Raw genomic sequence first — 14155 nt, 5'->3', positions numbered from 1 at the left:
TTTTCAGAGACACTCAGTTCAGGGCCTCACCTCCCTTTGATAAAAAGTAAGAACAAGCAAAATCTGATTAGTAAAACATTAAAAATAAAAGGCATCATTTATAGCAGGGTAACCATACCAATTCAGCATGCACTTCCACCCACATGCACCTCTCCTTTAGGAGCAGAATCCTATCCACCCCTGGACTGTGTCATATAGGAGAAATGAAAGTGTGTAGTGGCACCAGCAGGATTAATCTTGATCGTCTCCCCAGAGAGACAGTGCAAGGCAGGGAACTGAAATGCTGGCTAAGAGGCTGGGCTCACTTGACTGCCTGCGTCACCTCTGTGACATCACCTCACCTTTCCGTGCCTTAACTAGCACCATCACCTTTAACACCGATTGCAAAAGCAGTGTCTGTGCTGAAAGACAGGGATTGCATGTCAGAGAAAGGTAAAGGGCTAAAACCTGAAATTGTGCATCCAGGTCCCAGCTGTGGCATCGAAGGGCTATAACCTTGGGCTGCCTGCTCCTGGGGTGCCAGTGCCCAGCCTGCCATCTGGACTCCACACACCACATTCTCAACCCTTGTCCAGGTCATCTCTTTCAAATGTAGTATGACAGGAGAGGGTATTTTTTCTGTTAGAAATTCAGCACAGAGTGAAACAAGCTCTTTCAAGTGTCTGCATAGAAAGGATGAGACTTCGGAATGCTGCATGAGAGCAGTAATCTGACCGTATTCAGCAGTCCTACCTACACAGCCCAACTGGCACTTGTCAAGTGCTGGAGGATGTCCACGCCACAGTAGAGTCCACTTCTCCTTACTTCTCCTTTATTATCATGTTCTACCCATCACTGCTGGGTCAATATGGATGCAGGGACACAGCTCCTTCAGCTACCTCCTTTGTGACCATATACATATATTCTGACCACGGGACACACAGGAATTGCCAAATCCCTCCTCCCAGTTTTCCCAGCTATACCTCAGCCTCCCATACTCTGTCTTCCCTTTTTTTTCCTTTCTGATTTTGTCATTGGATTTTGTTTTCACAGCAGGGAGCATACTAACAATTCAAGGTCCATTTTCCAGCCTTCAGAGGACAGGATAAAGTAGTCTGACTACTAAAGAGAGACCCCCAGAAAATGTTTGGAGAGGATGTGGAGCAAGACCTAGGTGAGAAATTAAGAGGAAGTTGATCCAGAGTATGTCAGAAGCTATAAATCTCCACCCCTTCTCCACCCATCCCCAGGGTGGCCGTCGGAAACCAAGCCCACTGCCTACTCTTCTGAAGTCTAAACTAGTACTGATGCCCATGATGGGCCATGCCCTGCCTTCCTGAGGTCCACCAGTTGTTTCAAGTTTAATTAATTCATGCAGGTCTTAAAATTCAAAGACATCATCAAGAGGAAGTCATTTGAGGCTAAAACTACTAACAAGTAAAGCAGCAAATTCTCAGTTTAAGCATCCATCTCTGTTGTACATTTTAAAAACCTGTTTCTAGGAGTCAAGTAATGACAGTCCATATTTCTCTCCTAAAAAGATATTTCTGGCTCTTGTAATAAAAGAAGAATGACTGAAGGTAACCACAATAAAACAGAAGCCAGTGACACTTTTAAAAGTCACACTTTTTAGCTAGTCTCACAATTTTCAATAAGCATTAATGGCTTTTAATTACCAATCTCTGAACCCAATAGGAGCATGCAGAATAATGAGAGCTACACCCAAAAGCACCTGCAAAGTCAGGCTCCAAGAAGCACATCCTACCCGTTTTATTCAGCAGAACCTTAGGATTTTGCTTAAATATTAAGCCCCAAAATCCATTCATCTGCACCTGCCTGAGCTCTGCACAGATGCTGAATATGTCCTATCCCCAGTCTATCCACATACATATTAACTGTGACTACTACTCGATTTTCTTTTTAGCACTTTAAGGCATTTTGATCCTCGTCAACGTATGGAATACCTTCCTCATCTTCACATACTGAGTGGCTACGTTATCCTCATTGAAATTCCTCCACAAAAGTCACTTCTCCTTCTGCATCTATTAAGGCTTTAAATCAAGACTAATATGATCATCAGGAAATCTGTGTGACTTAAGCTGCTTGTTGCTCCCATTAGCAGCTCTGCACTACCTGATCGTTCAAGATTCTCCTTCCTGTTGTATTTACTATGATTACATTTTGTGCTACGTGTACAATTAAAATTGTTTGGGTTTTCATACTGCTCTTGTCTTTCATTTGCTCTCTTAAAAGTATTCAGCATACTTTTAAACCAATATAGGTGATAATACAAATGTAAATATCGCCATGGAGGTATCACAATAAATTTGACGTTTGGTATAATTCATTCAAGGCATCTAGATCCAATTTAAATACTTTCCCAATTTTAACCAAGGCTTCATCACCAGATGAACTTAAAAGAAGGTGTACGACTTCATGCTATGCTGGTAATCCACCCTAACTGGGAAATAAATTTTCAGTGATTAAGTTGAATTGTTCATATAAAAAGCCAGCTTCAGCTTTTTACCCATACAAAATAGCTTGGAAAATATATACTGCATGTGTTTATTATAGCTACAGTTGCTATGAACATCTATAACTCTCCGACAATTTCTTTGATTTATGTTCAAAAACATACAGGGCATGAAATGATGCCTGCAACCTTAAATTTCCCTCAAGAACATTGTGGGGAGAAGATATATTCCAAAACATCATGTTAGATTCCTTGTTATGTCTCCTTTTTAAAATAAATGTATGATAATCAATTACACATGCTTCAAAGCAACTGCCACTAGATTCCCCAACAGAAAAGCTGTTTGAGGAAAGTTCCATTTTCTTTCCCCTAATGGTTGAGTTAGAAGAGATCTTGCTCAGATATTAAAGGAAAAAAAAACAACTGTATTATAAAGGATAGGCTCTGCTCAACTTGTATATGCATGCACAGGTTTGTGCTTGCCTATGCTTGACTTATAACAAGGTTTTCAGAGAAGTAATATCTCCACTGATCAACATGCTAACAAAAGCATGTGTGTGTGAAGATCTCGCACCTAATCTCGTCGTATACGCTTGTAGTAATCCAACTGATGTCAAGAGAATGACACAGATGATAAGTTAATGTATCAGGCTCGACTTTCCTTTCAACCTCAATATGCAAAACATTCCTTTAAGAAGTCTACCCAGCTGTAGTTTCCACTAGAAACAGAAACCTGCAGATGTTTATGGGAATAACAATTAAGCTGAATGGCATCTCTCTGCCATAAAACCTGGGTGCACGTAAGACTGGACTTCGCAGATCTGCCTGAATTCCATGCAGAAGCTGAAGTGCTTGTTTTCTCCAGGGTACCGAGGCTGATGGGTTATATGCCATTAACTGGTGAGCATAATATGGGTATCTCCACAACCTCATGACTCTGGCACAGGGACAAGGGCAGCATCCCTGTGCAGCATCCTTGGGCAGCACCCTTGTCCACGATGAGGAGACCAGAGCACATGACACCAGGCACAGAAAAGGTCAGGACCTTTTTTTTCCCCTGCACCAGGCAGTTTGTGCTGCCTGGTAGCAGCATAGGGAATGGAAGTTCCCATTCCCTATGTCCTGCGTATTTATTGTTTTGGGTTACACCCCAAGCTAGACAGCTGGCAAACAATAGAGAAAAGCGGACTGGATGGGACAAGCCTCCCTAAGGAGGACTGACACCTAGGGGCATTGAGTTTCAAGCAAATATGGAATAAGGTGGATCCAAGACTTGCTTCAACTAAAGAAAAGCCCTCTTCAGCCCTGCAAGTGTGCACCATTTTTGTGCTCAATCTGGAAACAGAAACAAATACACCCATCCACCTTTTTGTTTGTTTGGGTTTTTCTGCTGTCTTCCTTTGAATTAAAACGTCAAAGAAAGAAAAATTCACCAGAGAGGAAATACTGGCTTGCACCCTCTTTGGAGTCCAGCACTGTTTTATCCATTACTAATGAAGCCGAGGAGGAGGAGGGGAGATTACTGGATGGGCATGCCTATTGCCCATGCAGCCCCAGCTAGATAGCATCAACAGTTGTTCTCCTATTTTCACAGTGGGAAATAAGCAGGTACTAGCTGTATAGGAATAATCAGGAGGAATCTAGGTCAAAATCAAAGCAACACTGCTCTGTCCATTTCACAAAATTCACATGCAAACACAACACTCACTTGAAAACAAAGAGCTTGTTTGTAACATTTATCTCTCTTCAATGCCTCAATGCTAAACAAGTGCACAGATGTCGGCCTACCTTGAGTAAAAGGCACTACTCCTTTCCCGGGACTTTGGAAAAGGCATCCAGAATTATTCAGAATCAACATCAAAATGCAATATTGGGAAATCTGACAATCATTCTTTGAGAAAGGCAGGCTTGAAAGGCTCTCTTGTTCGCAGGTAAACCTTCGGTTAGTTTTTCTAGTGCTGGTGGTTCAATCGAAAGGTTTGCCAACTGCCCCCTGGAGAAAACTGGAGATCTGCATTTAAATGGAGATATAGTATTTCCAAACGCATGGTACCTGCGAGGCAGATACTGTCAAGGTTTCTTAGTGAGTGGATCTCAAATTGTATTAGGTACATTTCAGTGCTGTAACTATCCTCATTTCGTAGGGCTGGGGCTATTTCCATATCATTTTTCTGCATGCGTGCTTTGTAATATTTGTCCTGATAAGCCAAAATTAAACCCTCCCATCCACAACAAAGCCCTCACCTACCAACAAGAAGGAATTACAACCTGATGTATAATTTTCTGATATGGGCGATGAAGGCTATATTAGATAATCTTAAATAATTGAAAACTCTGATGACTTAATCGAGTAGCGAGCTTGGTTTACAATGCAGCCAATTTAGAGCCATAAAAACACTGTGTAAAATTTTTATCTTGTGGTTGACCATTACATATCCTATTTATTATTCCAAAGCATTTCAACAGCATTTTTTTTCCTTCATCAATGTGGATGCTGGCATTTAGCACCCCCTCACTAATAAACACATGTGATTTTCTTCAAACAGCTTTAGGAAAAAAGAAAACACAAAAATTAGCAGATCACTACAAAACTGTTCTTTGTTGCAATAAGCATCTTTTTACATTTTGACTTGAACCGACTTCATGTGCTGCAAAATACGCTTGGAACTACCAAGACTTACATATAATAAATCAAAGCCATATAGGTGAGTTACAAAGGCGGGTGTAACAACTGATACTGACACATCAGAGAACCAGATAAAGGGGAAAAAAACCCAAAACCTCATGAATACTTTGCTGCTAATGTACCCGAGTTCAAAGAGCGGCATTCATCTTAGGAAAATGTCTTCATTTTCCTATCAGAAAATCATCCTAACCTTCCAGAAAAGTTTTTGCGAGTATACAAGGAAGGCAGAGGAGAACATTTAGAGTGCAAAAGACACTCGCGACGGGTTTCAGCCACACAGGCATCAGTCCAGGCAGCCGTTCTCTGAAATTCAGGTTGCAATTGCAATGTCCCTGTAAACAAGGTTACAGTGAACGGCCCGAGATACCCTTCTCAGCAGCACCTTCACCAGGAGCCCTTCAGCTGTCTACTTAGTTTGTTATGCCTTATCTCGCAGCCCTGACATCTTAATGCTGATTCAAATTCAGGATTCAAAATGAAAGATGAAATATCTCTGAGATCACTTAATATTGAAATACCATTGCAGTAATAAGTGGTGCCAGAGCTGGAGATACGGATATAGTACTCCAGTGGTAACCTTTTAATTTCTGACAAAATACTAGGGAATAACTGTGATACTGCACACACAGTGACTGCAATCGGTTTGTTTTCCTTATTTTGATAATGAATGTCATGCTTACCTTCTTCTGCCCTGGCAAGATTTTAAACTGTGAAGTCCTCTACAAGGAGCTCTGCCAGGTTCCTGGACAGCCATGGAACCCCTCGCACCACAGCCCCACATCCCCAGCACGCAGACCCATGGCCACCCTGATGCTCTCAAGACACGGAAGATCATAACCACATGAGTCACTTCTAAGGCTCACGTTCTAAGGCTTTGGCTATTTTCAGAGGAAATGGAACGCACACACCATGCGTAATCTAATGTAGGTTATATTGTAAACTACTCCCATCCTGAAAGTGACCGAAGGTATGCTACACCAGAACATTTTGTCCTCTGAAATAAAACAGGGAAGTAACACTAGAATGTATCAGGCAACTTTTACACTTTGTATTTGAGACAGGGTGGATAATAAACGCTTAAAACTTGGGGGCTTTTATACAAAGGACATTTCCCTGCTGGCCACAGACAGGCTTGAAGAGGGGTGGGCGCCTGTTTATGGGCTGGGTTATGTTTGCTGTTAGTCTCCTACATACTATGAAAAGGTAGGATGGGGCAGGGGGGTGTATGAGGAGGGTATGGGGGAGAATTACAGGAGAGAAACCCAAAAACCCAAGCTGCACAGTGCCTGTCTTCCCACACTCCCGTTCACCTTCATTTTCCTCTCCTTTATATTCTACTCATTTTTACTTGCCTCCCCCATTATTTAGTCATCTCCTAAATGCAGTCCTTTCTTTGCTATCATGAGAAACACGTTAACTAGACCAAGTACTGGGAGTGCTTCCCCTGCAAGCACTTCAAAACGTACCTCCGGACCACTCTCCCCTTCGTAGCATTAATGCATGCGGGAAAATAAAAAATATAATAAAATAGAAAAGGGAGAAAAAATCTTCCCCTCGCAGCCGGGTCACATTGAGGCTTCCCCACACCCGCAACCCCCCGCACCCCCTTATCAGGACCCAAAGCAGGAAGCGCAGAGGGAGCACGCAGGACAAGGAGTTCTCTTACTTTTCCTTCGCCCCCTCCGCACCAGCTGGCCCGGCCGCGACTTCCGACGCCACGGCAGGAGCGGGGCAAAGCGCGTCCCGCATGGCACGGATGGGCGGGCAGAGAAGGGACGGGAAGCGAAGGGACGCCCGGCAGCAGAATTCCCACCCCCCGCCCGACGTGCAGGGCTCCGGCCAGGCCTGCGCGGCTCCCACGGGTCGCTCGCAGAAGTGTTCCAGGAAGGAGAAAGCGGCGGGGAGGGGGACGGGACGGAGGCAAGCAGCCCCCCCCCTTCCTTCACTCACACCCCATCCTCTTCCTAGATCCCCCCATCCCCACGGCCTCTTCCCGCCCCCCCCCCCCCCCCCCCCGCCCGGACACCTCGGGGCACCCACAAAAGGACACCCCAGTGGATGAAGGGCGGGGGCATGAGCAGCCGCCGGCACAAGCTTGGAGAGTCCGGTCCTCCTGACCCGCTCGCAGCCGCTAAAGCCACCCCGGGACCCCAAACTCTTGCTGGCCAAAGCCTCGTCACTTCCCCGGCGCTCCTGACCCTGGGCTGGGGGGGAGGACAAAACCCTCCGGGCTAGGATCTGTCAGCAGAAAACAAAATCATTCTCCCTCCCCCCTTTTAACCCTCTACCCGGCCCGACAGTCTTAAATAATTATCGGAGAAACGCGAAACACTGAGCCCCGGGCAGCCAGTGCTGCCATGCGGCTTTTTATGGGGGTGGGGGGGAAACACACGGGGACGACCGACTCCGAGCAAGTGCAATTGACAAGGTCTGAAGGTGGAATGGGGGGAGGGAAGGGGATGGGGGGGGGGGAAGCGCTTCTGGAGCGAGCGGCTCGTCTCCGTGCGGAACCATGCCCCCCGCTGCAATGTCAGCTCGCGGAGGTGCGGGGTGGGGACGGGGAGGCCCCACTTTACCTGGTCAGCTCAGAACCGCAGGCAGGCTAGTCAGGTGAGTCGTCGGGGATTTTAAAGAAGCCGAAGCCGGTTTCTTTGCTAGGAAAGTCTACAACACCATGCAGGGACATTGCAAAATCTTTACACACGCCTCCTTTAACCGGGCTCCCGCGACCTCCGCCGGCGAGGGGGGAGCCGCCGGCGGGCTGCAGGCCGCGCAGCGCCGCGGCGGGCGGGCGGGGGGCGCGGGGGGCGGCGGCGGCGGCGGGCGCGGCCCCAGCGAGGGAGAGGCGGCCCCGGGCTGGCGATAGCGAAGGCAGACCCCGCGGCTGCGGCCTCGGCGGCGGCCCCGGGCCTCCCTGCCGCCTTGGTAGCGCCGGTCCGCACTCGGCCTGACCCGGGACGTCACGCCGCCTGTCTGTTTTCTCAATGATAACTTGGCAGGAGAAGGGGGAAGCGGCCGGGTTTTTCCTGGGCTCGTTACTGGGTACGTGCACGTTTCCTTTACATGCGTGTTTTTTGGGGTTATTTTCCCTTCCCCCCCCCCCCCCCCCCCTTTTTTTTAAGGGAAATAATGAAAAGCCGAGACAGGAAATCCGGGGCGCGGCGGGGGCTGCCGCCCCGCGATGGTGGCGGGGTGCGGGGAAGCAGCGGCGCGGCCGAGGGGCGCAGGCATGCGTTCATCTTTTTGTCTTTCATTTTACCTTCAGGGTGACATTCAGTGCCGGGCGAGCTTCGCCGGTCACCGCCAAGTCTCGCCTGGAAAACAAACCAAACCAAACAAAAAGAGAAACCACCCCCCTTTACCCTCCCCGAAAATAAAATCCCAACCTGCTACCGAAGTGGGGGGGCAACCCAGTGGGGCGGTCGACAGGACACCTCGCCCAAGGGATGTGGGGATACTCGGAGGCACGCAGGAGCAGCTAGCAGCTGCCGAGCAGCCGCGGGATGGGGAAACTGATTGAAGGGGGGGGGCATCCCCGAATGTGTATATATATATATATATATATATATATATATATATATTAAAAGGCCCCCGAAACGCAGGAGGCAGCGTAAACTGCTCCTAGGCGAGCAGTGAGGATGCTGCCGTGCAGGCCTGGCGCTGCACTGTAGCATCCCACACCCCCCCCCGAGTCTCCTCCAAGCCTCTGCAGGGGAAGCTGGGGGGGGGGGGGGGGGGGTGTGGGGGGTGGTGCGGGACACGGACCTCACCCTCCGCACAGACCCCGGGTTCAGTTCGGGTACCCCCGCGGGGCGCAGCAGCCGCTCGGCAGCACAATGGCGTCGCTGCTAAGGACTGGCGCAAACCCTGGCGGGATTCACTCGCGGGTGCTTAAACCATCTCCCCCTACCTCCGCCGCTGCGGAGCAGCTATTTCCGAAAGCTGGGCGGTTTTACGTTAAAAGAGCGGGTGAGCGCTGGCCTGCAGTTAGCACCGGGGTTGGTGTGAGCAGCGGTAGGGGCTGGCAAGGCACCTGCAATTTCTTACCTCGATTTTCTTGTACTCTTAGGCAAATCCTCTAAGTCTACACAAATGGCCCTGTTAAATTCAGGGGACCTTCTACATGTTGGGTTTAACCCGCGTGCAGAAGTATTTCCACGTGTAGGCCTCACTTAAAAACAAAGTACCCGTGGTAGCTTCGGTTTGAGTGCTTCTTGAGCTAAAGATCAGTTGCTGCACACACACACTGTTAATAGCCCAAACTGCCGAAACACCACGACACCCTGCACGGTGACCACAGGGCGTCCCAGCAGCGCCCAAGGTCAAGTTTACCTCTTTTTCGCTGAGTTGTGCACCACCTACTTTAATAACCAGTTACAACGTTGGGGATGCGCATGTAACTAGTTCATGGAGGGATACATGTAGCAGGGCTGAAATGAAATTAATTCTTCTGCGACTGCCTCTGTTCAGCCTTAATATTACCATTAGCGCTTTCATTTTCCTCATTTAAATACAATAAAAGGAAAATTGCCTTTGCTTAATATTGCTACTAATCAGGTGTTGCTATTCCAGTTGTTAGGTAATAAAGTCAGGGAGAAGTTAGTGTGCACCTTTTCTGTTGCTGGACTCTGCTCCCACTGGCACCTTGTTTTAAATGATGAGATCTCCTCTTGCAGCTGGAAACACAGTTGGGGGGGAAAGAAAGTCCCTCTCTGAATATGGTACAGTCCAAACATCGTTTTAATGAGCCTGAAAGTGAAAGCACTTTTTTTCTTTCTTTCTTTTAACCCAAGCTACTTAAGATGCTTTCTGGCTTGGCTAGAAAGACGAGTCTGTTTAATGTTTCTATTTTGGACTTGGTTTGAACAGCTTTTAAGCAAAATTCTTACCCGTCTTAACTATACTGTCTCAGCAGAGCGCAGCGTACATTACTGATACATATTTTTGGTAGACTTGAAAAGCATTTTGTACGGCTTGATCATTGTCTGTATTTCGTCATTAGTTTCTTAAGTGAGGCTCTTCTGATTGATGTGGGGAATTGCTTTGAAAGGATGAAGGGTATGGTGTAGCTACCCAAGATGCTACTTGCAATTATTCCATACCTCGGCTAAGAGGGAGATTTTTAGTTGTGATTGTTACACTTTTAAAAGTGAATTAGTTAATCAAATTGCTATTTTTGGAATGCACTTAAAAGAACATTAAAATGCATAAATTTCATTAAAATAAATGAGCAGATAGTCAACAAAACAAGTATTAGTCAAATAAGATCTCACCCATGGAGCCAAATTCAGCCCTGGTGACATCAACTGAGTTGTGCTTGTCTACAGCATATTTAATTTGGCTTCTGCAGTCACACAGCTGACACTATGTGGTTGTCAAATGTGTGTATATTAAAAATGGGTGAGCCGTGCTCCTCCAACATGATTAACCTCTGAAATTCACCTGGTTTCCATTTAGCTCAGCTGTGCCATCCTATCGCATATGCAATTTTTGGTTCTCATAAACCCCAGAGATGCAGAGAGGCATCCCCAACCCTGGTATTAGTCTAAGGGACATGAGTTGTCTCTGAAGCGAGGGTGCGATGAGGTGGATTTCAGCAGAGGCTCTTCACAATGGGCTGCATATATGCTTCAGTTAAAAGGCTGCACTAAAGTCTCTCCTGCCATCTTTCATTACTGTTGTTACTCATGCCAGTGAGAGTAAAGGAAAGGTTGGTATGTCTATAATCACACATTCATTTGCTATGTAGATATATCCTAAGAGCCTCTCCGCACAGGAAGATTATTCAGGAATAAGGTTGGATGTGCATGTAAAGCAGAATGTGCTCAGATAGCTTGTTCATTCTGCAATGACCGAGCTCTTTCCTGGTTTCACTTAATCCACTTTCAAAATGGATTAAGATAATTCAAGAAAGGGAATTCTTCTGCTGGTACAAGATTTGTCTACACATGAGTTTAGTCATTAGTGCAGTATACCTAATAGGTGTTTTGGAATGATTTGGTGCATAGACAAGTCCAAAGTCCCACAGGTGCAAACAACAGAATTTAGTCTTTCTGTATAACATGAGGTTAATTTAGGCTGGAGTCTTACCTACTTCTTTCCTTGTGAAGGATATTTAATTCATTACATGTTTTTAGCAAAAAATCCTACAACAGCTATGTATTTATGCTCAATTCCAGGATAGCAATGCCATGTGCCCTCCACTAAAGTAAACAATCAGTACCTTCTCAACTGCCTTGAAGTTGACAATAGATTCATTGCTGGAGAAAACACCAGTTTCTCAGTGGTAAATATTTTGAGTTGACTGTTGCAAACAAAAGCAAAACAAACCTAAAGCCCTGCTCTGTCCTTTTATAAACACCCATGATCCATTTGTACTTTGACTGCATGCCATTCAAAGCAATAGCACCCATTCTAATTCAAGAATATTAGTTCCTCTCAGATTTGCTCAGAAGGGCTCGTGGAACAACAGGCCCTTAAGAATAGAAAGCTAATGTATAGTTTGCATATGGAGATCTAAAATGGGGAAGAATCTATCTGAAACTCAGGCAGATGCTCTGAATGAGGTGTATTGTAGCACTGCTGGCATACAGGAAAGTTACCAAAATGATACTGAGAACATACAGAGTTTTTTGTGACTTTATGCCAAGCAGAAAGTTCATCAAATGTCATTTGGTCTCATTCTGTGCCATAGAAGAGGGGGGACTCCCTGACATGAATCGAGACTCTAAAACTTTAAACTTAAGGTTGACTGTTGGGTGGGGTTTGTTTTTGGGGTTTTTTTTTTTTTGGGGGGGGGGGGGGGGGGAGAACTAGACAAAGAAATAATGTAAGCTCAGCTAGTAAAACAGCCAAGTTTTTGAAAGAAACATGAATATAAAAACTAGATGGCACAAATTGCTGACCCTTTAAACATTGACAAGGGAAAAGGCAGTAAAAGCTATGAAGATGAAAATCCCAACTCCTACTTTGTGTGAAAGGCTTCAATGTGGGGTGGCAAAGGGTACCAAGGGCTCTTCCCTTACACAGGTGAAGTAATCCCGCTACTCTGTGTAACAGGCAATGATGCCACACATTGTATTCTCCTTCCTAAGCTCAGTTTGTGATTACAAGCATGGCTTTGCTGTCCTGTGTTGGTCTTGGTTGAGGATATAGAGAGTGGATTTCACATATGCCTCCCTCACACCAAACCTGCTTATTTAATGAGAAGCTTCCTGGTAAGAAAGTGAGTGTTGACTAAAGAAGGTAAAACACGGATAAACATAAAATAATCAAGTTCTTGGATTCTCTTGTGCTGGGTGGCTTTGAGCATGGGTCTAGTTTTGCTATTAAGGCTCAAATTAGACTAAGATCAAAGGCATCAGGAGCATGCCTGATCTGAAATCCTACTTGTGTAAGAGACTGGATTAGATAATTTCACACTGCTTCCACTGAAACGTCTCTGAGCCACCTGCAGTGGTGGGTTATCCCAGTTCTCTCCCACTTTTGTCATTACTCCTGTCATTAGGTTAGATAAAAGAAGCAGTTCTTTACTGTGAGGGTGGTGAGGCTCTGGAATGGGTTGCCCAAGGAAGTTGTGAATGCTCCATCCCTGGCAGTGTTCAAGGCCAAGTTGAATGGAGTCTTGGGTGACATGGTTTAGTGTGCGATGTCCCTGCCTTGGCAAGAGGGTTGGAACTTGATGATCTTAAGGTCCTTTCCAACCCTAACTATTCTATGATTCTATGATTACAGGGAAATTTCTCATCCAGCGAGGAAAGTGTCTTTAAGTTTCTGAGATGATGGCATGGGCAAGAGGAAATCTCAGCGCACAGCCAATGCAATGAAATTAAGGATCCTCTATGGGAATTGGTTAGTAGCGCCAATGGTTAATATTTGTCATAACAACAACCAACAGTTTTGTTTTTTGTTCTAACAATGTGAATTACACATTAAACATTAATACAAGTTATTGTACTTTTCTTTTGATCTTCAAGCATAATCATTTCAAATGAGAGTTTATACATGAGCATTGAAACAAATCCCTGAGTCATGTGAATTTACATTGGGTTTACTCTGGGGGAAAGATATCCCACGAGTTACTCATGTCTGCAAAACATAACATACTCATAAATCAGAAGGCAAAAATAAAAAGAGCTTGTATTTGGCTGTTGGAATGTGAATATCTGTGTGGATATTTGGCTTGTGCGCTAGTGGTAATGCAACATTAAAAAGTTCATTTATCAGAGATCAGGATTCGGCATGGGGCCCTCACCTAATAGGAGATCCAAGTCAGCTCAGAATAAGCAACCTCACCTTTTAGCTTCTGCAGTCTGGCTCCTACAAAGTAGCGACCCTAGCGTCAGAGGAATTTGAACCAACTCAAAGTAAAGGGATCAGAATTTGGCTTGCTTCACACAGACAAAAGTTGCCAAACTGCCATCATTAAGGAGTAATACTGCATATACTTAGCAAACTGTACAGTGCTGAGTGGCACCTTTCCAGATGTCCTTGACAGCCATCTGCAGTGCAAGGCTGACCCAGTCCAGACCAACTCTAGAACCTACTCGACCATATCTGATACCTGCTCCTCTTGGTTTAACATCAGTCACAAACATTGCGTTCCATGAAAAATATAAACACTCTGGACTGTGTATCTGCCAAGACAGTTGTTTAAAATACAAACAGAATTTAAGCCCTTTCCCCTTTCACACGCTACACAAATATTACAATAACCAGCAGTCTGCACTTAAGTAATGTACGTGCAAAGTACATATGACTTACTGAGGAAAGTACAGGTACAAAACAGCATGATAGGCCTGATTCAGATAGGTACTGACTACAAGATTTTCAGCATGACTTTTGCCTTTCCAAAACAGGTCTCAAAGCCAGGGGTTTCAGAAGAGGAACGGCTGCCAAGGAGGTATTATGTTTAATGGCAGATAGGCTCTGTCTATGATTCAGGTCATAGCTCATGAATCTCAAAAGCCCATTAATGTATTTCATTCTTAATGTATAAATGCTAAAGGAGTCCTGAA

At 45.5% G+C, this 14155-nt stretch overlaps 1 protein-coding gene and 1 long non-coding RNA gene across 18 annotated transcripts in view; one reads left to right on the top strand and one right to left on the bottom strand.

Annotated features, from left to right (window-relative positions):
• Positions 1-14155, bottom strand: part of ESRRG (estrogen related receptor gamma) — a 402312-nt gene that overhangs the window by 374261 nt on the left and 13896 nt on the right. For 7 of the 17 annotated variants that reach the window (XM_057406456.1, XM_057406446.1, XM_057406452.1 and 4 more), the window contains exon 1: positions 7715-7871. The exons of 5 other annotated variants lie outside the window; for them this stretch is intronic. Coding sequence is in view for 2 of the 12 variants with exons in the window: in XM_057406443.1 (XP_057262426.1) it covers positions 6805-6887 (83 nt within the window). In the remaining 10 variants the exon portion in view is untranslated. Of the gene's footprint in view, positions 1-6804; positions 6938-7714; positions 7872-8397; positions 8532-14155 lie in introns of those variants that run through there. 5 more of the 17 variants (XM_057406460.1, XM_057406443.1, XM_057406439.1 and 2 more) reach the window with 5 other exon arrangements.
• LOC130597702 (uncharacterized) lies at positions 7958-13086 on the top strand. The gene is made up of 2 exons (XR_008971848.1): positions 7958-8180; positions 12873-13086. It is a non-coding gene; the product is annotated as an uncharacterized LOC130597702 (long non-coding RNA).

The sequence above is a fragment of the Pezoporus wallicus genome, unplaced genomic scaffold (genome assembly GCF_028554395.1).
Source record: "Pezoporus wallicus isolate ANWC-B61680 ecotype Strahan unplaced genomic scaffold, APGP_CSIRO_Pwel_v1 scaffold_2617, whole genome shotgun sequence".
In the NCBI taxonomy this organism is placed as follows: domain Eukaryota; kingdom Metazoa; phylum Chordata; class Aves; order Psittaciformes; family Psittacidae; genus Pezoporus; species Pezoporus wallicus.
This window is presented reverse-complemented; position numbering and strand designations above follow the sequence as displayed.